Source organism: Aythya fuligula, chromosome 5 (genome assembly GCF_009819795.1).
Source record: "Aythya fuligula isolate bAytFul2 chromosome 5, bAytFul2.pri, whole genome shotgun sequence".
Lineage (NCBI taxonomy): Eukaryota > Metazoa > Chordata > Aves > Anseriformes > Anatidae > Aythya > Aythya fuligula.
Genome location: NC_045563.1, coordinates 48,470,594 through 48,495,538, shown reverse-complemented (window position 1 = coordinate 48,495,538; position 24,945 = coordinate 48,470,594). Strand labels below are relative to the sequence as shown.

At 43.9% G+C, this 24,945-nt stretch overlaps 1 protein-coding gene across 1 annotated transcript in view; it reads left to right on the top strand.

Annotated features, from left to right (window-relative positions):
• Window positions 1-19,680, top strand: part of ABTB2 (ankyrin repeat and BTB domain containing 2) — a 140,709-nt gene extending 121,029 nt beyond the window's left edge. The window contains exons 5-17 of the mRNA XM_032188038.1: window positions 615-780; window positions 4,151-4,240; window positions 4,728-4,829; window positions 6,442-6,538; window positions 7,718-7,853; window positions 9,704-9,930; window positions 10,650-10,828; window positions 11,875-11,980; window positions 12,090-12,192; window positions 12,871-12,961; window positions 14,776-14,844; window positions 15,764-15,877; window positions 17,237-19,680. Coding sequence (XP_032043929.1) covers window positions 615-780; window positions 4,151-4,240; window positions 4,728-4,829; window positions 6,442-6,538; window positions 7,718-7,853; window positions 9,704-9,930; window positions 10,650-10,828; window positions 11,875-11,980; window positions 12,090-12,192; window positions 12,871-12,961; window positions 14,776-14,844; window positions 15,764-15,877; window positions 17,237-17,434 — 1,678 coding nt within the window. The 3' untranslated portion in view covers window positions 17,435-19,680. The remainder of the gene's footprint in view (window positions 1-614; window positions 781-4,150; window positions 4,241-4,727; window positions 4,830-6,441; window positions 6,539-7,717; window positions 7,854-9,703; window positions 9,931-10,649; window positions 10,829-11,874; window positions 11,981-12,089; window positions 12,193-12,870; window positions 12,962-14,775; window positions 14,845-15,763; window positions 15,878-17,236) is intronic.
• Window positions 19,681-24,945: the final 5,265 nt, after the last annotated feature.

Genomic DNA, 24,945 nt, shown 5'->3' with positions numbered 1-24,945 from the left:
TGGACTACGATGTGATATATATGATTTACATGATATGATATACAATGTGATATCACAAATGATGTATAGCTAATTATTAAAAAAAATAATTATTTATCACAAGAAGCAGAATTGATGAAATCTGGTTGCTGCAGGTGTGCATCCCGTGACCCTTCTCCCACCACGCCAACCTCACTGCTGTAGAAGCCGTGGGTGTTCAGTGCCCATTTCAGAACGGGCATATCCTGGCATCTCTTTGCTGTTCTGCTGATGAATTTGTGGCACGAGCAGTGCCTGGTCCAGAGCTACCCTTGTAGTGATGGGCCAAGTGGCAAGGAATAAGGATTTCTTTCTGCCTTTGAGGGCACCAGTGAAGTTCCTCTGCTTGGCCTCATCTCTCTTCTCTCAGTATTTACATGAATTTACTGTCTTTAAGAACAAAAACTTCTATCTCCAATATGATTGAAGATAGACAGATTTTTCAGAAATGATTACACAGTGGGGAAAGTATACACTAGGTAAAAACTATGGCATTAAATAAGCCTGATTTCTGAGACAGGGAGAGAGACGTGGAAAAAAAAAAAAAAAAAAAAAAAAAAAAGACCAAAAGCCAGAAATTATTTTATCCTTTACAGACCTGAATGCTGCTTTAGTTCCTTCCGGAGACTGGATGCTAAGGCTGCTACCGAAAAATTCCAGCAGGATCTGGGTTTCCGAATGTTAAACTGCGGAAGGACAGATCTGATCAATCAAGCCATAGATGCGCTAGGACCCGATGGAGTTAACACCATGGATGATCAGGTATGCCACACGCGCACACACAAAAAATTCTTTGCATGACCAAATTGCGTTTTCCTTTCTGTGTAGCAAGTCAATGTGCGAAATCTTAAGCATTGGTTGCCTCATAGTGTCTTTTCTAAGTCTATCTGGTGTTTTATTCTGAGAATGTACCTCTTAAAAGAAAAAAAAAAAAACCTAAGTCCCCCCTCATGCCACCTCCTGAAAAGCCAGTCAAAGCCTAGAGAGAATTGTTTCTTTATCAGCTGGAATGCAGGGCTGTTCCTTGGATGGCCTGTCTCAGACACTGATGGAAGACAGGTTAATATGCTGGCTGCAAATGGAAAGTCTGATGTTGTCTTAATGCTGAGACTATGTCAAAACAAAGTGGTTTTTGCCAGTGACACTCTCTTCTGGTTCAACAGCTGAAATCCTGTCTGGGTCAGTGATGAGCGACCAAAAGGTGTTGCTGTCTGATGGCTTTCAGGTTGCCCATGTGAAGTGAATTGTGTGTTCTCGGTACAGTTTGGTATAGGAAACAGCACAGAGAACCCCAGTGGCATTGGTATCCATTGGGATTAGCTTTGCTGAAAGCTCAGTGTGCCGATGTGTCTTTTTTTTGTTTGTTTTTACGTGTTCCCTGCTCAGCTAGATTTAAGTATGGGGACTTCGTAGTCTGGTAAGTCTTTGGCTGCTTCTGCTGTCAGTCCCATCAAGTAACAGCAGAGTCTGTTCTCTGGGGCATAATTCAATGCATTGAATTAGCTTTTAACTAAAAAAAAAAAAAAAAAAAAACACCTCCCCCAAATAAACACTCGTTATAGCTGTCACAGCAACGAGAATGAGCTGTCATGTCTCAGAAACAATAGGATATTTATCAGGAGGAAGAATTTACGTTCAAGTAGAGAGGTTTTCTCATAGGCTGTGTGATACTGTGCTTTAGTGCTGTGACATTTCAGACCAAATTCTGAAATTGGCACATCTTCCATGGTTCTTTCTACCATCCTGCAATTTAAAAGGAGGTAGAAATATGTATGCAAATATGATCAGAATTGCTCCTGCACAAGCTTCCATTTAGGTACGTAGTTGCCTTATTTACATACCCCATATAATGAGTTTTGTGGTCACAGAGGTAGGGCACTCACAGGTGCCCTTGACATTGACTTTATTGAAGTGACACTGGTGGCAGATTTATATTATGAATAAAGTAAGTCTGCCACTTACTTCCTTTATTTTTTTTTTCTTAAGTTTTGCAGTTTTGGCTTATGTAGACCTAAGGACTTTTGTTCTGCCAAAAGCAGAACTGCTGTGTTCTTGCTCTGGTATTTTGCACTGTGCACCTTAGAATCCTGGCACTGGTGCCAAGCCAATCACTTCTCACTGAGGGACATTTTTTACTTGTCTACAGTAAGCCAGCTGTTTCACTTTTTTATGCATAAGGACCCTGCGTTGTAGGCAACTCGCTGGAAAGGTTGAGGACCTTATTTATCACTTGTGTCACTTATTTATGGTCTTGTTATCATTCTGCTGTCTTCTTCTAGCCAGTCCTACTGTGAAAAGGGGGGTCGTACAACACCGGCCGCTCCGTTGCCTTTGCAGAGTGCTGCTCCCATGTTTCAAAACAGCGTGTTGGTAGTGATCAAGGAGGGCAACACACTTCTCTTTGGAGACAGAGTTGCTCTGAAATTCTCCCCATCAGTGATTCCGAAGCAACCTCCATCACACTACCAAGCACAGAGAATTAAATCCAGACTCTTAGCAGTGAACTCTGACGTAACTGGAATATGAAACCCCATCTGAACTTTGCAGCTAGCTTGTTTTCCCCTTCCTGTAATGCCAGTATGCCCAATTCAGGGATAACTGATGTAGGCACAGCAATAGAAAGCAGGTCTATATGTCCCGTTGTAGGATAAAACATTGGACACTGGCACCTGGTAAACTCAGTTGATGTATTTTGATTTCCTTTGGTCACGATGAGTCTTTTTCAAACAGTGCACGGTAAGCAGGCAGCACTGAGTCACTGCAAACAGGTGTGACTGCCTCTTGTGTGGCAACTACAGCAAAAGGTTTTTTGCAAATCCTACAACTGGAATTGTTGGACTAATTTAGCATATAGCCTTTATATCCAGGTTCAGGTTTTGATCACTCCCAGACTGTGAGTATATCCAGCATTAAGGTCTGTGTTCAGACCCATTTCTACACATCTGTGTGTGTACACAAATTTCAAGAGAGAGAGAACTCTGAACAGCTTCAGAAACCTGAACTTGGAGCAGGACCTTCCTTGTATTCGCTTCTAGCTGGTATGAAGCAGCTCCCTGGTTTCATGCAATCTGAAGGGTTAGGAAAACAATCTCTTCTTCCCTATGAATACTGACTGGCCAGCAGGGGATGCAAAGCTGATATTGGAGGAGGGGAAAAAATGCGTCTATGTTAACCTGGTAGCTTTAGAACCCTGACCGTGGCAGCAAGTACGGGCTTGTGCCTGCAGACTCAAGTTTAGGATTCTCATGTTACCTGTCTATATTAGAGCTGGTCTCCCTCTCACAGCCCCAGAAAACCAAACCCACCCACCCTCCCACCCCTGAAATATCTTTGCAAGTGCATACGGCTGTCTCAGGTGCAGGAGGATAGGAATTGAGGCTGTTCTGAAAAGATGCCTTTGCAGATACAGGACCAGAACTCCTTTCTGTGAACTTTACTTCTATTTTATGATACGTGGCTGTCTAAAGACAAAGCTGTATTATTCATTCAGTTCGTGCAGTTATATTATACACAATGCACTGCAGAAATGCTACCTGTGAAAAATTCAAACAAAGTAATTAGGCAAAGAGAAATGCTGTAGGATGTGAGCAGGAATGAATTTTACTAGGCTGTTTCCTTTCTGTCCTTGGCTACTCCTGAAATTAGCTCTGTAAGTAAGGCTCATTTCTCTCATAATTCATCTCTGAGCCGTCACAGTTTGTTGGTTAAGTAGAAAGAGAGAGGCAGATTTATGGGATTGAAATGCTGAAATATTGTGGCAAATAGGATTTTAGCAATGGGGATATGTTGCCAAATAAATTCATCTGCATACTTTTGTGTTGTTTTCTGCTTTCAGTTCATCTAGCTACAAATGATCCAAGAAATGCTATTTCTTTTTTGGCAGCCTCTGGAAAGCTCAAGAATTGTGGACAATACATGGCTGGGATTTTCAGTGATCCTTTTGTATTCTTTCAGTCTTGTCCCCTGATTTTTCGTCCACATTGCTTTCCTGTGCCAGCTCTACACAGAAACCAAAATGTTTTCAACATGTGCCTGCACACACATACACACTATGAGATTCAAACTCAGTATCCATGACAGATTCACTGTTGCAAGGTATAGAAAGGTAACGTTTTTTTTTCTTTTCCTGAAGGGTATGACCCCGCTAATGTACGCCTGTGCTGCTGGAGATGAAGCTATGGTCCAAATGCTTATAGATGCCGGAGCAAATTTAGACATCCCAGTAAGTAATGGAGGAAACTCTCCCCAAAATTATTCATTCTTGATCTGTAAATTAACAAGAGCAGCTAAGAAATCACTATGAAATCTCTTGTAGCAACTGAAGTCTTCCCTTCTGGAAGCTCTTACATTGGACTCAAAGCAAGGCATTTCTTTCAGAAATCACTGCTTCAGGGATTTAGGAGGGGGAGAAAAAATGTCAAGATATCTTGGAGCGCTCAGTGGCTGCAATTATGATTGGCATTGGCAAGCCTAATAGGCACGGTGCGGGTAAAGGGGCTTCCTTCCTGAAAGAGCTGCCACTAGGAGAAACCAGCGAGCCCATTAAAAAGGCCCAGGGGACTGGACGGAGTGAGCAGCGCTGGCAGCATTTTCTAAATGACATTAGGTACCATTCCCTGGGGCTGTCATTTACAAAGGGAAAAGCCAGTTACATAGAAGTCTTAAGATATGCTGCAATGGTTAATAACTACCTGGTTTCCTTTGCCCAGGTTCCCAGCACCTCTCCGCGCTACCCTTCAGTCCATCCTGACAGCCGGCACTGGACTGCTCTCACCTTTGCTGTACTACATGGGCACATTTCGGTTGTGCAGGTAAGCTGCGGAGATCCTCCGGTCGGGAACCATTAAGGCAGACACTGAGGGACTGGCGGGCAGCACTGAGCTGAGTGCTGAGCAGCACCCTCACTGCCAGGTGGCTCGAGTATCTGCCCCACTCCTTTTTCTATGCAATTAATGCAGGGAGTAGCAGAACAGTATGAAATACCAGAAATCCTACCTAAACTTCAAGGGGATCTCAAAACTAATCACAGCAGGTAGTCAGCAGCTGCTAATTTAATTTGCCTTCTGCTTAAAGAGAAAAAAAAAAGATGTAAGCAAATAGAGGTTGCATACAGTCATTTTTTGTTTGTGTATGTTTGTAAATAATTACAAAGATTAGATCCCACCTGGCAAATTGCCAGTACAGCCTTTGGTATTACAAAGGTTGGACAGCCTTAATTTACAGGTGTGGTAAGAGTGATTCTCCCAGGAGATGTAGCCAGGTATATCAAAGCTCCTGCTGGACTGCATACCCACAGTGTTTGTTTCTCTTATTTTGTTTAAAACTTATAAAGATTACAAAAAAAAAATCTCATTTGGCAACCATTCCTTAAAGGGTAGATGATGCTTTCTGGAATCTGTGTATGAAATTACCTTTGCAGTTAAGGTCTGCCCTGTGGTCATTGCATGGAGTAGTTGGCATCTCAAGAGAAACAAACCAGCCCGTGGGCAGCTGTCAAGCTCTACGAACAGGTTTAAAATCAGTGTGAATGTATGTGCTGTTAGTGCCGAGGCCACTGTCAACCGGGGATGGCTGAAGCTGTTCAGTCATGACAGTGTTACACAACAGCCATCTGGACCCACCCTCAGTGGAAGAGCCTCTGCCGCAGGCAGGAGCCCAGCGCTCATCTTTGCTGCCAGGGGAGAGGGACGGCACCCACGGGGCCGCATGGGGAAGCAGTGCTGTCTGGGTGCCCTGCTGCTGGCTGCCCGCACTGCTCGGCCGTGAGAGATCTCACCGCCGTGTAGCCTTCTCCCCTGCATCTGGGAGATGTGTAATTGCCCTTGTGAGTAGCTCGTTGTGTTCAAAGAAAGCCGGTTCTGTGTGTGGCAACTCACTGAGGCTGCCAGGGCCTCCTTATGCAGGCTCCATGGGGCCGAGAGACCAAGGGGGATGTTTGGCCTCCAGGGCTAACTCCCTGAAGGTGTGCGCTGTTTCCTGCACACAGCATGAAGCCAAATGATGGACTCCCTGCGCTCAAGAGAAGCTCTGATTGCAGAGCTCTTTGGAGCTGGGAAATTACAATAGCAAATCCAGATTCATAAATGAGATTTAAAAAAAGGAAAAAATATATTCCTCAAGCTGCCAGATGAGATTTTTTTCCCAGCATAAACTCACAATTCAAAGTACAGTAAAACAACAGAAAATGAGAAGTCTCTAAACTGACATTCAAGCAGAGGCTTTAGCCCTAGGCTGATTAAAGAAATGCATGAGAAACTTGCCTTGCAATCAACACTTTGCTTTAGCCTTTGAGATGTTCCTTTTGCATGCATGCACTCTTCATTATGAATTTACTGGTGTTCTTTTCTTACACACAGCCTCTTCTGTTAAGTCTTCCTAAATTGTTCTTTTCTCAACTCCTTGTCTTTAATGTGTCTGTTGCAGCTGCTCTTGGATGCTGGTGCCCATGTTGAGGGCTCTGCTGTCAACAGTGGAGAAGACAACTATGCTGAGACCCCGCTCCAACTGGCTTCAGCAGCAGGTAAGTTATGCACAACCTCAGCACACTCCATCTTCTGCTACCACAGAACCACAACTGATTGATGCGTGGGTCAGGTATCTGTAAAATGTTAGGATTCACTGCATTTTGAAAGTACTGTGGATACAGTAAAGATATCAAGTTCAGTATCCACGAGCTGGATACTAAAGAGCCAGCATTTTTTTAATTTATAAACCACCAGTAGAAACCCAGCCTGGGTTGGCACTGGCATTGATTAACAGCAGTTATTGCATGCAGGAGCTGATGGGCACTGAACGACTGTCTGCTTTTGCCAGTAGTGCCAACACTCATCTCCTGCCAGTGGCCTCCACAGTAAAGCTAAAACAACTCCTTTGCACAGGGCACTGTCAAGAAAGATAAAACAGCTACTGTCTAGCCTAGGCATGTCTCTGACCAAATAACTTCCAGATGCAAAAATCAACAAGTTTAAATTCAGCCTAGGGAAAGAATAGCTTTTATATAAATTTGTTTTATTAATTTATTAAATGTAAAATTCTACATTTCTTCTACTTTGCTGTCATAAGAGAAGTTTAGCATTCTATGAACAAGTCTGTGCTAGCCTAAAAGTACCTGTTGTTTTTCAACACTTCTAGCCTTTTTTTTTCTGCTTCATCTTTGTGTCTTCATGAAGATGAGTCTCTGCTTTACTCTGCTCCGAGCTTTACTGAAGGGATAAAAAAAAATGGCCTCTTCCCTTCCCAGCGACAGATACACATTGTGCTAGGTCTCTCGCCACCACTCACTACTATAATGAAAACAGTGGAAAAGAGGCCCAGCTGAATGTGAACTGCACCAACACATCTTGTCTGCAAGGTGATTTTATAGAAGCTGTGGTCAGCAAGTGCAGCATACAGCAGCTGCCTTCTGACCTTCTCTGTTAAGCTCACCCACCAGCAACTGAACAGCTGAGACTCTGCTTGTGCGTACTGAAAGCACCAGACCAATTTCTCTTCCTACCTGTAGCTAGCTGTGCACTCTTACATAGGTTGGCTGCTTTGTGACTGTTTCTCCCTCTCAGAGATGCTATGAAGCCTAACGCATGCTTGCAGGATGCTCTGAAAGCACTAGCTGTCAGCACAGAAGTTGCTAGTACAGCCTGCCTGCTAACAGTCCCATGTTATGCTGAAAGTCACCACTGTATTTCTGTCAATTGTTTCCTAGGGAACTACGAGTTGGTCAGCTTATTACTAAGCAGGGGTGCCGATCCCCTCCTGAGCATGCTGGAAGTCAACAGTATGTCTTCATCGCTTCACGAAGACATGAATTGTTTCAGTCATTCAGCTGCGCACGGGCACAGGTAAAGCTCCATTCATGCTCAGAAGAGTGGTTTTGCCTAAGGCTAATGCGCTGTAGGTATTCCTACCTGACTTTGTATTGCGTGTCTTACGCACTAATCCCTGGGCGTGCAGTTCAGAAGATGGTATTAAGGCTCTGCTGATAGCAACCATTTTTTTTCTTGGGCAGGTCAGTATCTCAGGTTATTCTGATTCTGATGTAGATAGTACTGGTTGTGAGCATTTGGGGGAACTGAATGAATCTTTAAACTGGTAGATGCTTTCTGTTATATCACTTTGAGGGAAAAAAAGTATGCAAGATTTTCATTTTTTAGTAACAATAACTTTGAAAAAAGGGACTACATCTTAGTCAAAAGCACAAAATGCAAAAGAAATGTTTTTGTTTGCTTTTTCACTCATTTGCTGGACTATCTTTGTGGCAATGTGAGTTCCACTTATGGGCTGGTTAGAAACATAAAATAGCAGTTCACATGCTAAGACAGAACCTAATCACGTTAAGGAGGTGGGAAAAATAAACTACTACAGATTTCAGTTGGCTGCATCTCTGGTTTCTGGATAACCAACCAAGAGATCAGTCATTTTAAACACTGAAAAACTAGACTGGGCTTTCAACCCCTGCTTTGCAGGGTGGTTGTTTAGAAATAAGACATTACTTAAAAACTCATCGAGAAATCCTTTTGTTCCTGGAAAAAATGTCAGCACAATGAGCCAATTAAAACAGGCCCAAACCGCCCATGTAGCTGGGGTACGTGATATCCAGAGGGTCTCGCAGCATTACAGCCTGCTTTTCTAGCAACAGGCTAAATAGCAGCTATCTTGCTTGTGCACAGATGTGCTTTACCGTAGTGCCAAAACTGCACCTCCAGGTACAGCACACATCTGGCTACAGCAGCAAAAACATCTCCAGTTCAAATGAGGCCCAAACTCAGTGAAGCTGGAACAGCCGAATGCTGTTATTTACAGTGGAGAACTCCACAAACACCACTCTGTTCCCAGCCCCGTTCCGCTCCCACAATCCGCTGGGACTTCCAACCACGCAAACTGAAAGCCAAGGCTTATTCTCCTGTCAGGTAGGGGAAGGTGATGTAAAGCACAAAATTAGCCAGTTTTAGCCCTATGGAGTAACGTGGGTGCAAAGAGAGCACCAGCTAGCGGCAGTTCAGTGTCACAGCCGAGTATTTCTGGTGGACTCCCTGGGATGGGGAATGTCTGTTGCAGATGGCTCCAGCTGTCTGTAGGAAGACCAATGATGCAAGCTTTCTAAAGTGACTGTTTGGACACAAGAAAGCCTCCTTCTTGCAACTGCTGTGTGAAATTCCAAACCAGAAAATTCTCTCTGGATTTAGCGATGCAGAACGATCATTTTTTATGGTTTCTATTTACTGATACAGGAAACAAGTCTGACTAAAGGAACAGTGCTTGAAGATGGTCATTTGGGGAAACAGCAAGGGTTCTACCAGACAGTCTTTGGTAATTCTTACTTCAGGCCTTAGGATGTTACCACACTTAGAGCTGGCAGAAGGAAGTGCGCTTCTTCTATACGTGTTCCAAAGTATAGACTGCAATAAAAATCAGTTTGCCCCCAGTGCTCTGAAACATGCCCTGTTTCTGCTAAGGTACAAGAGCATATTGCATTCTTTTGTCCTTGCTTCCAGGGCATCAATTTCTAGCTGGAGGGATGGGGAAGGACAAGCACCTTAAAGCATCTCTGTATCTGCCACATGTCTGTCAAACCCCGACTCTTTGGGAAGGAAATTATTTGCTAAGCTAGACCTCTAAACTTAAATCACCACAGTCCTGCCTGAATTATTGCCATTCCATTTATTCATAAATGATACTTTTTCTTCCTCAGGAATGTTCTGCGCAAGCTCCTGACCCAGCCCCAGCAACTGAAGGGAGATGTCCTCTCACTGGAGGAGATTTTAGCTGAGGGGGTGGAGAGCGATACCTCCAGCCAGGGCAGCTCCAACGAGGGACAAGTCAGGCTATGCAAAACCAGAATGAAGGCCCTGCAGGAGGCCATGTACTACAGTGCTGAGCACGGCTACGTAGACATCACCATGGAGCTCAGGGCACTTGGTAAGGGGTTTTCTTTATTATTACTATTTTTTAAAGTGTTGTTCTCACATTCAGGGAATGAAAAGCTTTTTTCCTTTGTCCATTACATTTAGTCTATAACCCTAACTGCAGATCTACCTTAAGTTTATGGGAAGAAACAGCTATATGTAATTTAAATTTTTAAGTGTTTGTCCATCATTTTTGGCTGGACCCTCAGTTTCCGATAACCAAAAGCAAGAGGCACATCCCTTCATCAGATAGTCTGTGTTAGAGAGACCAGTCTCAAAAACAAAGATAACATCAGAGATTAAGTGGTTTAAACTGAAAGAGCAGATTTGATCTAAAGGTAGGAAAGAGAAGCTTTGAAGTTTGTGTGTCTAGACTGTTACTGGCAACTAGGAGAAGAGACCTCACACTTTGTGCAGGGTTAGGTATTCATACAAGTTCCATTCAAATTGACTTGTGGCTCTGACTATTGATGAAGCTGAATATACAACAGGGAGTCTCTGGCCCTTAACGATCAGCAGCAAGTTCTAGCTTGTGGTCCTGGTACCAGTCCTCTGCTGTTGTAGACAAGTCACTTAACCTGTCAGTGACCCTGCTCAGTCACCTTTAATGCATCTACTGTAAAGAAATAAGTAACGCTCTACTTCAGTGCTGCTAGGCGCTAGTATCTACTAACAGAGGTGTCTACTCACTCACTTCTGTGTTCATCATCTTTCTTTCCGTTATGGCTGCAGGAGTCCCATGGAAGCTCCATGTGTGGATCGAGTCCCTACGCACAACCTTCTACCAGTCTCGCTACTCGGTTGTACAGACCCTCTTACGGGAATTTGTCACCATTAAAGAAGAAGACTACAATGAAGAACTGGTTAATGAAGGGTTGCAGCTCATGTTTGATATCCTCAAAACCAGCAAAGTAATCATAACTTTGGTAACAGTATCAAAACTGAGCAGTCCAGCCATGTCTTTTGCTATTGTGTAAGCCAGGGCACACCAAAAACAAACGAACATGTATGCAACGTCCCTGTAAGCTATGGTATGATGGCCCTGACAGCATCCATCTAAATTCACATATAGCAGAGAGAATCATACAAGCAGCCCTCAGAATATAGATATTAATTTCAATAGAAGTGTTCTATTCTGTTCAAGTCTAGTTCAGTAACTGTTTTTTGAAACAATGTGACTACAACAAGAATCATTATCAATGCAGTACTGGACAAGTCAGGTTATTTCAATAGTATCTTCCAGGAGCTTTCTGAACAATGCTTTTGTTCAGCAACATTTTCTTTCTACTTTTCTCTCTTATTTAAAGGTTGCCTAGGACTCTTTTTTCATTGCTTTTCAAGGCATGCATAGGATGTATTTATCCATGGTCTGTAATTTAGCTGTCCCGTGTTCCAGATAAGTTCATCCTGTTTCTACCATGTTTCAAGAGGCTGTTGCCCTTTGTATTACAAGAAGGGGGGTGCCTGCTTTCTGACTGGAAAGGACGCATTCAAAATGCACAGAGGGGGATGCTGAGGCATATATACTGCCCTGATGCCTCCATAATTGGTCATTACAACATACATCGTAACTATAATTTTAATTTAAAGCAAGAGGTATATCTGGCTAACGAAAAACAATTGCAAACTAGGAACCAGAACTCAATATCTGACAATGAACTGGCACCATAAATCAAATGTTGCTGAGAACGTGCTTCTGGGCTTACCTGTTACAGAGCATGTGGAAATATGAGCTTTTGCTGACAGGGCTACCCTTCTTCTCAGCAGTGTGGCCTGTAAACTGTTACTGCGGTGTCTATCAGAGCATACTTGTGTTAGATTGTGCTAGTCCCTCTGTTCTGAGGTTGTTCTTGTTAGGGTACTGTTGCTATAAACCTCAAGTGAACTGTTACAGTATGTTTGAAACCTGCTCAGAGCGAAGTGCCAATTGATGATACCTGTTCTGTCCTCCTTACAGAATGATTCCATCAATCAGCAGCTTGCGTCCATCTTCACCCATTGCTATGGCAGCAGTCCTATACCCAGTATTCCTGAAATCCGAAAGACACTGCCAGCACGCCTTGGTAAGATGCTCACCTGAACAGCAAAGCTTTTGCTATTTTTTTTTTTTTTTAAAAAGCATCCATAATTTCAAAAACCAATCACCCTCATTTTCTTTTCTTACCTTAACAGATCCTCACTTTCTCAACAATAAAGAAATGTCTGATGTAACTTTCTTAGTAGAAGGAAAGCTATTTTATGCACACAAAGTCCTGCTGGTTACTGCATCTAACAGGTGAGTCACTTTCCACAGCTCAGTACGTTTTGGTAGAGGAAGGTTTGGCCCTTTACTCCCTTATTTGTGTGACTAGCTCTGAATCACGCACTGTAGCAAAGCAGCTGCTAACACTAGGACTACGTACGGACTGTAATTCAGGTCTGCAGGATCAGGCCAAACCATCTTTGCTAATTTTAAGAGCAGAGAGTACAGATGAGTTTTTTGAGCCACTCTTAGTATCTATTAAAGATACCCAGGGCTTTATTGACATAAATTGACCAGCAATTGTCCCTAAGAACCTGTGCAGTAGCTGGAATGCACACAGACAGCCATTCAACGACTTCTCCATTCTCCTGGTCAGTTTGCTAGCTGGAGCTGTAATTGCTCCCCATTTCCCGGAGATTTCACCCCTGACCTGGTACATGTGTAGTTATTTACTTTCTTTCTCTGTTCCTGGTAAAGTAACAGTGTTTTCCACAATTATAACATGGGATTGAGTCAGACTCCAGCAATTTCCAGGTTAATTTGTCCCTGAAGTTCCAAAGTAATTGTCATTAGATAGAAAGAAATGTTTCAGTTGTCTGTTTACAAACAATAACAGAGAAGGATCTTTATTTTCACCTTACTTAAGTTGTTTGGCAATAGGCAATGAGTTTGCAAAGTACTAATAAAGAATTCTGTTAAAACTATTCTCAGGTTTAAGACCCTAATGACCAATAAAACGGAACATGACAGCCATGGCAGCAAGACTGTTGAAATTAGCGATATGAAATACAACATTTTCAAGGTATGTAGCTTACCCTGCCTCTTCTTTACTGTTCATCTTCTTACATAATTTGAAGATGAGAGGACCAAGGCTTAATATCAGAGGTAATTTACAGCTAGAGACAGGTTTAATTTCTACCTGTCTGTATTTCAGGTGTCTTCTGATCTCTGTCAAAGCTTTTCAGCTAGGAACAACCTTCCACCCTATATCTTTTTGTCATCTTACTAGGCAATTGACTCTTCCATAAAGCAAGAGAAGCAAATCTTCTACTTAAAGTAATTTTGTACTTTTAAGATGTTCCCAGGCACAATTTCACACTCTGTTAACCAAAAAGTAAACTTACTTAAACAGGTGGATTGCCAGGCTTCATACTAATTCAAATCAGATTATCAGAAGTCAGTGGTGTGCCCCTTTCAAGAAAGGCTCAAGATTGAGAATTTCACTTTGCTTTTATGACATTTCTGTATTTAACAGACCTAAGGGAGTTTCATTCATGATGAAGAGATGGTAGGTTACTTAGCACACACCCAGGGAAAAAAAACAAGTTTGTGAAACATGTCAGTTAAGTTATTCCGGCTTTCCAGGTCTGCATTTCAAATTCAGAAGAAAGGTACAGAACAGGGAAATCCAAAGTGCAGAACAGGTTGTGTAACTGTTTCACTGTAGGGTTGAGAATTTTCCTTTTTCTCTGTGATGCATACAAAGCTCTTGGTCAGCAGTAGTGGCATCTTGGATAGAGGAAATGGAAGTGGTCTGGTAAAATATCTTTGTCCTACTTCGAAGGGGCTATACAAGTTTTGTGCTGGGTGAGAGACACACAAACTCTGCAGCTCAGGCCATGACAAAAGAAAGAAAATGTAAGTAAGTATAACTAAACAAGCCTCCTTACGTTTTTTTATATCAAAAAGTTTTTGAAGATAAACTTTTGCTTCACTGGACAGTGCAACAAATTTAAAAAGTAGACCAGTGAAATACTTCATGGAATTAGACAATTTGATGGTAAATAAAAGCAGGCAAGTTAAGGAGGTTATGGCATTCTACAGCAACTTCAGTTACAGCACGCAGAGGAGGAGGAAGTGAACTGAGCCACTGGAGACCTAGGTTCTGCTCAGGGCTCTGCTGGAAAGCAGCTTTCCTTCCCTGTACTTCCGTTACTCAAGTAAAAAAATTTAGAAGTACAATCTTAATTTTGCTACCACTGCTGGTACAAGCGCACAGTGCATAGTCTCCATACCTCTTCTCCACTACACCCAGGACACTGGAGTGACTTCACTTTCCAATACCAAATCACGCCATTCCCCAGATAAGAGTAATTGTTTAGCTGGGGGTGCGCACATGTAGATCAAAGAGCCAAAACTGACTCTCTCCCTGCAAACAATTAGTCTTTTTCCTCTGGCCCTGGTGGGGAGAGGGGGAGGCCTGGAAGCTGATTACAAGCACAGCAGGGGAGGCAAGTGGCTGGGAGGTCCCTGACACACATGCTCATGGCATGGCAGTCAGAGTGCTCCAGCTAGCTGGCAGCTCTGCGTGTGACCAGCCTGCAAGGCTTTACAAACCAGGATCCAAAGAACGTTTTTGCAAGGACATTCATGTTGCTCAGAGACACACTGTCACCCTCTCAGCCTAAAATCCTCACCAGGGCCTTTTTCAAAGACCAAGGAAGAAAGGGGTATTAGAAAGCAGCAGATTTGCAACACTAGAAAAGAGCCAGAAGTGGAGGCAACAGCCAGCAAGCCATGCGATTCCTGTCTGCGCAGGAAGGGGAGCGCAGTCATTCACAGCCCCTTGTGACTTCAGCGATAACTGCCTCATGCCTGGCCTTCTTCCCATTTCAGATGCTGATGCAGTATTTGTACTATGGAGGAACAGAATCTATGGAAATTCCCACCACTGATATCTTAGAGGTGAGTGTTTTCTTCTCAGTCTTGCTAAGTGCACTGGGGTGTCAATGGTTTGAAAGGAAAAATCTGGGAGCTAACAACACACTTTCAATCCAGGAGTATACTTAACACTTTAAAAAGAGTTCAAAGTTTCAAAACAGTTGCTTGGAACTAAAAACTACTGATTAAATTATGTCCATGATACGCTGGGGAAAAAAAAAAAAAAAAAAGAACACACAACACATCACTTAAAGTGCTTTTGGTACTCAGAGATGGGTGGAAGCTTCCTTTGTCTGTCCTCTCTTTTCTGGGAGAAGGAAGCCATAAGGTCGTACACTATTATTTTTTTTTTTGGGGGGGGGGGGGTGAGGGGGTTGGGGGGAGGGTGTGGCACAGAGAAAGTGCAGCTGATCTGATAGTCCCAGTGCTCACAGCAGGCCAAACACGAGGAGGCTAGAGATCATGGACAGACTGCTGATTTCAAGCTGCACTTCTGCACAGCTGACAATGGTACAGCAAAGACTAGGCTAGGAGCAAGTTCGCATTACAGACAGATCCCCTTACAGTAATGCTGTTCAGTCATGAGCAGTCTGGTGGGATTAAAGCTTGCTGCTATAGAGTACGCTTAACTGGTTATTAGTTTTTTTTGTTGTTTGTTTGCTTTGTTTTCTTTTGAGGAAAGCACACTTTTAGCAGTCTAGTTCTCCTTTGTCATAGGGACAAAAAGTAGTACAGATGCACTCCTGCAGGAGAAGCACGCCTTTGCTCAGCGTGGAGTTCTGCCCATTGCTGGGCATCTAGCGGCCTTTCTGCTCCTTCACAAGGATTAGCTGCTGAACCAGGGAGTCACAGACCACTCAGAAAGGAAATCATCAGTTCTGTCTCCCCTCCGTAAACCTTTCAAGGCTCATGATCTCAAATAGCTCCTCTCTTGTCCTAATAGCTGCTGTCGGCTGCCAGCCTGTTTCAACTGGATGGCCTCCAGAGACACTGTGAAATCCTCTGTGCCCAGACGATCAGCATGGAGAACTCTGTTAACATCTATAAATATGCAAAGGTATGTGCCAAACTGTCTCATTTAAGCATCACAATGAAGCAGCATGCATGTTTCTGCAGCCTCATTTTGGTAACCAAACACAATGGGCGTAGAGCGCATCCCTGCTATGCTGGTAACTCTGCCCCAACCACAGCCACGAGTGAGATGATCTACTTTCAGATAGAAAGGTTCCAGCCTCTGCAGTCCTACACAGCACCAGTATGTTCTTCTGTCTAAAGCAGTCACGCATGAAATTGATGAGAGAACCCTACAGAGCAGGTAGAGAGGTCTTAGCTGGCTGACACAGCATCATCATCATCCAGCAAATCCCAAGAGATTCAAATTATCAGAGCAGTAGGGGCACTTGATCACAGTACAGCAATTAAGTAGCAAACCCTTTCCCAGCACTCCTACCGCTAAAGCGCATATTTTACAGCTCCAGAACTAATAGCAGCTGTGTTGTGACACAGATATTCACCTCTATATCAAATAACCTAACCCAAATTATTAATAAAATCTTAAAGGAAATAGTCTGCCATTCCTGGGAGTTTGATAGATGTAGGGTCAGACCCCTTAAAAGGTGAGCAGAAAGATGACCTAATAGCGATGTGCATATTTACTCTGCACATAGTGGTACACTGATCTTTTTTGATTCCTGACTCTCATGCCAGGCCATGTTTTCTGTGGAACTCAGGCTGGTCTGTTCGAGGACCTAAAATGTAACCATATGCAATAGGTAGAAAGGAGCATTCTCATCACCTGGTCTTCAGTACTATTTATTAAATCACCATTTGCACAAAGCTCCCAGAACCTGTGTGTGCACAGCGCTCCTAAATACTGAAGCTAAGTTTCATCTTTCTCCTATTACTGAGCTTCCCCCAGAGGTTCTGAAGCAAAGGGAACCGGATCACTGCCGAATCCCCCCCAGCACGTTTACCCCCACTCTCCTGCATTCAGCTCCTTTTTGTAGCAGTCAGACTCGCATCCTAGGAGCCGTATTCCTGTTGCCATGAGTTGTGTGCGCCATCTGGCAGCACATAATTTTATGTTGCAGCACGAGCTCCCTGCCTGCACAGCAAAACAGGTATCTTGGCCACTTCATCAGCCAGCTGCTCTCTTCCTTTAAGAGGAAGAGACTGGACTGCAGGCGAGCGGCTCTGCCAACAGCAGGCCATCAGGGGAAGAAATTAAAAAAGCTTGAATGCCTCTCTGCTCACACCTGTGCCTGCAAAAAGCATCAAAAGAAATTACCAGCCACCACCAGTGCTACCCTCGTGCTTTTCCACAGTTATCACTGTCCTTTTTCTGTCTGAGGCCCAGGCATGTCCTTTAGGTCAATGCCATACAGAAAAAGCTAATTGATCTTACTCTCTTCTGCAGATTCACAATGCACCTGAGCTAGCCTCTTTCTGTGAAGGCTTCTTCCTCAAACACATGAGCTCTCTTCTAGAACAGGACTCATTCAAACAGCTGATCTACAGCAGGAACAGCAAAGTGCAAGGCTTGGACCCTCTGCGGGACTTGCAGACAGCCCTGGCTGGCCGCCTGCACTCGGTGTACGTCACCTCGAGGGTGTGAGGCAAGAACAAGGCAGCGGCAGAAGCACTGGTTCAAACCACACTGGGGTGCACCACCGGGCAAAGCCGTGGCTTTCCTGTTTGCCTTCTGGAGTCATCAGTTCTTGCTGGAAGTCCCCTACAACAGATACCCCGCCAGCAAGGGTACTGCGCCTCGTCCCACTGACGGCGGGGAGCTGGCTTCTCTGTGCTACTACTGTCGGAGAATAACACTGTCACAGGCAGCACAAACAAGAACGGAGGATGCAAGCGAAGACCCGAACCGAAGAGATCAACACTGCCATTCACACAAAGCACATCGTGGGGCTGTAGAGAAGTGAGGCAATTTACCTAGAGCTAACACCTAATATGTAGTCTTAAGTGTCTGTCTGCACACCGTAACGGCCACCTAGTTCATATGCATTCATGTTTTACTTGTAAAAAGGCTGCATAGAAGGAGTGTGCTGATCCTATGGACCACTGCCCATTCAACAAGTCATCTGTCTGAACACAGAAGCTGGTGTACACAGACTACTTCACTGCAGTAATAAACACCAGTTTCCGCTCATGGCAAGAGACTCCAGCATAAATTTTCCCCTCAACTGTTTGCACCTTGAGAGAGAGATTTTGTAGATGTATGAGGCTGTGTAGAAACTAATACTAACTCTGGAATTACTCACTCTTTATGCCTAGTAAGAAGAACTGAGCTGGGGCAGGGTGGGGAGAAAACTTTATTTTTTTTTTAATATGGTTTCACTGTGCTAGTTGTTTAATCTGGATCCAGTTTGAGGAAAGAAAAATACTGCCTACCCTTTCACTATAAAGGTTTGATAGTCCAAGTCACTTTTACCTTAAAAAAAAGAAAAACAGATTGTGAACATTATCTGTGAGACCTGACATCTTAAGAGATGCTTGCTAAAAGACTCAGGTGTAGTAGGAGCTATCACTATGCTGAAAAACTGTCCAATTGCATAAATAGCAATAAAAGTCTCCCTAAGACCATGAGAAACATACAGCTTGCTACTTTGTTCGCTCTGGAGTTAGTTGGGAGCACAAGCCCTGACCTCTAGTCTCTCTCCATGCAGTGATGTTTCCACAGATAGGCTACCTCAGGGGAGACCGCGTACGGCCGCCTGCTGCCTAGAGGTAGGCTGCAGTCCGAGACCCAGGCTGCGGCACCAAAACAAGATGTCTCAACTTGAACACTCAAGAGTCACATTGTTCCTTTGCTTGCAGCAGCCATGTTTCTGTTAAAGAAGGACTCTTTAAAGACCTTCTCCTAGCTGACTTAGAGAACTAAAAGCAGATAGATAGTTCAAGATACAGTTTTGTCTGAGGCAACTTATTTTTTTTCCTTTTCTTAAAAAAGCCCAACCTTAGGAAGCTAGTTAGTTATTTTATACATTTACCACACACCTTGTTCTCACCAATAGCTTTAAAGACCATCAGCCATTCCCATCAATCTTTGTAAGCACCCCCCAAAAGCATGTGCTGAGACGCCTTCATTGGTTACAGATGGGTAAAAGGGAAGAGGAAGAAAAGTTTTCATTTGGGAAACTACTGCTTCTTAGGAATTCAACCGTTAGTATTGTAACTAAACACACTGGAAGAAATAGGCTCAGCTGGGCACAATCTCCAATGCAAGGCATAGAGGTAGTTTAACTGGATGAAGTGAAGGAAAATGAACTACAGAATCCCCAACAAATTCACCAGAATGTGACATCGCTGCTTTGCATCAGAGGCAAACTGCATGCAAAGCAAAGAATGACTCCTCTAGGATCAGTAATCTGACAGACACCTTGGTCAGAGCACACTCCAATGTGTGTTTTAGGTACGTATCCACTTTTGAAGATCACCAGCTTCAATAACCCTATTTATTATCAGAAAGCCATAGAGATGTTTCAAGATTATCACTGGTCTGCCTGAAAAATACCACAAAAGGCTCTACTATCTTGGAAGGTATTTTCAAGTAGCTGCTCCAGCTATCTGTACAAAAATGTAGGTCCTCCTTTGTTGCTGTAATATTACAATGCTTTGTTAATTGTACATTAATGTTGTCATTTATGTAAATGTACCAGGATTTTATTAACAACGTAATTTTAAAAAACACAGCTGCTGTTATTTATTCCGCTTCTCTAACAATGAGAAAACCACATTTAAAAACTTCTGTGGAAAAGATGCTTGCAGTTTTACCATCCTATATTGCTCTGGCATATGTACCTCATATTATGCTTTAAAGCAAGGGATAAAGAGGCATTTATTTCCCTTTCCTGGGCTCAAGCATTTTTTGAACTAATCAGCTTAACTTACTACACTTCAGCTATGGAGAACATAAGTTTGCCTGCCTTTCACCAAAAAGCAGCAGAGAAAAATCCCAATTCTAGGATTCTTCCCCTATTCAGCACAGACACACAGTAAGGCTAAGATGACTGTTAGTTAGCATGGAGGTATCCACACAGTCCTCAGAACAAACACCTGACTCAGTCCCTCACGCATGCAGATGCCCTCTCTGGGGCTTCCTTTTCAGCCACCACAGACCCCAGAGGGCTGAAGTGGCAGTGGCTGGAGCACCCTGCCTGCTGCTTCGCAAAGGAGCATGCTAGCAACCACACGCAGTCAGGCGTGCAATGTCATAGGAAGCCCTTCAGAACTCACGGTGACCATCGCACACCAGAGGCGCACAGCTCTCCCCAAGAGGAGGGTACGGAGGCAGCCACAGCTGCATGTGTTTCACCCCCTATCCTTGGTTAATAAAGCCAGTGACTTCAGTAATGCCAGGACATGGGAAACCTGAACAGAAAGCTGCTAGACCCATTTATGGTCTCATCTCTTCCTTGTTATCATGCTTATCAGAAAGCGGTCCACTCAAATCAGGCTGTAAAGAGCAAGGGCATTTACTTATCTATGAGGTCAGACAAATAGATGTTTCTTTTTGCTGACAGGGCAAGAATTTGACCCAGAAATAACTATTTTTTTTTCCCCTCTTAAGTTTACCCCATAAATCTTTCAGACCCCTACAGAGTTTGGGAATAATGCCTGAACTGTAACTCTGGATTTAGTGCATCTCTACAGGAAGACTCAAATACTTGGTTTCTTAGGATGCTAATTCTGACCATTTCAGAGGAAGCCATTAATACAGCCAGAACCTGTACCTGGCTGCCCAGAGTCTACTCGTGGTTGTTTCGTTCCTTCACTTTCCCACCGTACATGGGAACAAAGGGAACTGTGCGGCATACCTCCCCGGTGCAGCGAGACTTGAAATCCAGCTCTACAATAAATTAGCTTCATGAGCCCTTCTTAGCATTTGATTTACATGACCTGAAAGAAGTCTGCTGGGACTGATACATGAGGGGTGCTTTCCTCTTGTGTTGTACCATTACACCAGCATGCTTGGAAACCAACCAGTACAAACATTGACTTGTTCTCAAGAATCATGGAATACAAACAAAGACCTAGGATTCCCTTTGGAGCACTTTCCGTCTAAAAAGTAGATTAAATAGAAATTTGTCATGAAACTAGTTGCACACCACCTCCATTTTATGCAGGACTGCCCCTCCCTCGCAGTCCTAGAAAGTAACGTAGCAGAGTTTGCTTTGGGAAGCACAAAACTGCTGCTCATTATTACAATAACTTCATGGAGTTGAGGAAGCAGAGTTTACACATCTGCCTGATCATGCGCAATGACTTTCAGACTAAAGTAAAACCTTATTGCTTTACAATAAGCCTTTGCACAGCAGGCAAGCACCAGCTAAAGTAGTGCTGCTACCAACTGGCCCTTTGCCCTCACCAAATGCTGCCCAAGCAGCCAGACAGTGCTTCCTGCACCTGCCATAACAGAGACCACCAGGGAGACACCAGAGGAACAAGGAGAGAGGCGACTCCCTTGAGGAAGCGGGGCAGCAAGCTGCTGTCACCGCTGCTTGTAGCAGAGAAAGAGGACTCAGAAGCTAGACTCAGCTCCCCAGGAGGTTTTGAGTATAAGGGATCCATTAGTGTACAGCAAAGAAAATAGAAATTGCCCTCACAGCACTATTTGCCCAAGCAAAAGAGGGGGTCACAAAAAAAGCTTCTGTTGCATGATGAAAATTGCAGCATGGCAGGGAAAAAGGCCTTAACCACAGCAACTCAGATTGGCCCAGTCCCAGAGCTAGAGTCAGTGCCAGTGCTGTCTGTTTTCCTACTGGTCATAACTTGAAAACAAGCAAGCCACTTCAAAACTGTTCAGCGGGAGTGCATAGTCAAAGCTCTTTGCTTCCCAAAAGCCCACTGGACGGGCAGCTCACTAGCCAGGACTTCACACAGCACTCCACTTTCAGCTCAGCCATGAGAAAGCTGCCGGTGCCTTTCACCGCCTCTCTCCCTCCTCAGCCTTTGCATACCCAGCACACCAACTAGAGGTTGTTTTTTCACCCTCTCCGGACAGCCCCCCTGCACCTCACCACAGCTGTGGCAGGCAAACCTCCCCCTGCACACAGAGCCTGCTGCAGCAGTACGGATCCTCAGCACCACTGGTTCTCTTCCTCCCAGGTACCTCTCGGAGGTCAGCCCCCTCCAGCTGTCAAAATAGCTCACGGGTCTCCGAGCAAGCAGGATGATTCCACTGACAACTAGGTCACATCTACCCACCACCTGCAGGGAGCTGCTCAGCTATACACGGCTTCCCGATTTGCCTCCAATTAGCCGCAGCACTCGGTCACTGCAGGCAGACAAGCTCACTGGGCACAGGAGAGGAGAGTGAACGCGCAGCAACGTGACAGGCACTAGATCAGCAACCCAGGAGCACTGAAAAAGGCTGTAAGCTGACTTTGTGGGTTAGAAACAGGCCTGAAACACTACTGCATCTGGTTACTGGGTTGGGCAAAGAGCTGTCCCACTGAATAGGAAGCCGAGCTGGCTTTGCCTTTGGATGAATGCACGCACTGTGATCAGCAGTACACCAGACCAAGTATACACAGCCCCCTCTGTAGGGGATCCTGCATACACAATAAACAGGAACCAGCTCACCATAGGGAAACTTATATCAAATAACACACAAAAGACCCTAAAATCTAAAGATGCAGAACCCACTCTCTTCTCAGCTCACGTTTTGCGACGCTCTTAGTGTGCTGCTGGCTATGGACAGACACGTGTTCCTGCCTTGTGGTTGGACTGCATTCAACTAGCCCTTACTCTAGATGGAATTTTAACACAACCTGACTGATCTAAAGCACAGACATATTAAAAATAAATATATATATATATATCCACCTCCCTCACTTATTTTAGTATTTGTGGGCTTTTTTCCATTTTGCTCTTCAAAGGGCAATCAACAGACAGAGGAATCCAAAAAGCTGCCAGAAATCATAAAACATACACGGAAAACTTGACAAAGAATGGTTCAACTCTGAATACATACATTTTCTGTAGAAGTAGCAAAATTCTGTTTAAACAAACTCCCACTCTGGAATGGAGGGGCACAGTCATTAATAATGCCTAAGAAGTACAAGTATAAACACGAAGCTCAAATCCTTCAAGTCTTTTACTACAACTAAAGGACACTGAGTTCACAGATAACAAAGCAGAAATTGCTACAGTCTATTACAGACAGAAAGCAGCAGAGGCAGCTCAATGAAGATGTCAGCCAAATATCAAAATCCTGATTTGCTTGAAGAACCCAGTTTAGTTTTGCCCACTACCTTCCACACTGATTTACAGATAATTTACAAGAATTTTTGCCAGACTACATAGTTATGTTCATTGATCGCCTCCTACGTAACACAAATGCTTCCAAATTGAGTGGGGAAGATGCCAGCTTCCTATTTTACTTCACACTACTTAGTAGCAATGGTTTGCAGATTTTTTTTGCAGAAAAAGCACACAAACAGCCGTGATGACACCACCATTCTTAATCTGCCTTTATTTCTGAAGGTATCCCATGCCTTTCTCCCCACCATCTGAGCACCCACAGACTGCCAAGCTCTAACAACACACCGAACGTTGCTCATTTTGACACGCTGCCAGTTTGGCTCCTGTGTAAGTAAATGTACTTTCCCCAGGACAGTGCCAGTAGGACAGGCATCAAGGTTTTCAAGACTGCTGCCTACTAGCGTGACGCCGTATTTCCTGAAACAGCCAACCACCTCATCTGGCTTGAGGTGCATGGAACAGCTTCACATCACAACCCCAAGTAAAGGGGAGTCCCCAGGACCACACAGGTCACAGCAGAAACAGAGGACAGTCAATTTGTACGCTGATTAATAGCTATTTAGCATAGCCTTTTAAATAAATAGACACTTTGAAGTATTTTTCAGTTAAAAAAAAAGCAACACAAAACATTTTTGAACTTCCTAATCACTTGATCCCCCATTTAGCCGTTAGAAACACAAACCAATTTCTGCGCCTTAACACATGGCTGTTCTATAACACAAGTTCTCTTAAACCTTACTTTTGAGCCCATTATTAGAACTAGAGTTTAGCAGCACTCTCAGACATGCATTGTAGTTTGCATCTTAAGGAATTAATGTTTTATTATCACAACTAACTTGCAATTAAAAAAAAGCCTTCAGATACTGTCAGCTACTAGATAGTAATACCCAGAGCAAGTAAAACACTACCATGCAGGCGAACAAACCAACAACTCACACAGAACCTGAAATAACTGCTGGTACTGTATCAGTGCTAAGTTTCAACACACTTTGAAGAGACTCTACAAGCGTTGAAAGCTTCGACTTGCAGCCTGTTAGACCACAGCTGAATCCCTCAGTGTTGAGCATAATAAAGTAGGCAAGCCAATGTTATCCAGACACCACACACTAAATATTTGATACCGGTTTCTTACTTGACCACCATGTCAAGCGCATCTTTATAAACCCTCCCTGAAAGAGCTAAAGGATGCGACCAACTTGGGACAATCTTAAAAAAAATTAATTATCTTTTATTACAATAATACCTCAGACAAATGTGAGCAACTCCAGAGGTTTCTTTACTGAACTAAACAAGCCACTGGAAAACCACAGTCCTACAGGTAACCATACGAAATATTTTTCTTACATGTGGCTTCCCCAGCCCAACTGAAACAGCAGATCCCCACTAGAGAAGAGCCTTCCAGCCAGCACCCCTCTGGGCTACCAATGCTCGACAGAACTGCTTCTTTCTCAGCTGGCTGTGGAGTGTCCCCCAAAAGGGCTCCAGCACTAACCCCAGTCCCACATAACAGCTTGCTTGTTTGTCTCTTCCAGGACCAAGGCAGGCAGACAACTAGACAATAACATCCAGCAGACTCCCTAAAGCAAGGAGGCTCTTCACCCCTTACCAGTTGTCCCACTGTTAACAATAACAGCAAAAAGAGAGAATTTACACTCACCTTTTCTTCTTGACAACTTCCCAGGCAGCTGTGAAGAACCTCATACTTTGTGTCTTCCCTGTCTGCTCTTTTCACAACTTCTTTAGAGCCTGTTCAGTGCAGCTAGCCACCACATCATTGCTGCAGGGTGCCAGCGCCACTCTTTCAGCACAGCTGGGAGATAACGGGGCTCCTCATTAAGCCTTTAGAAG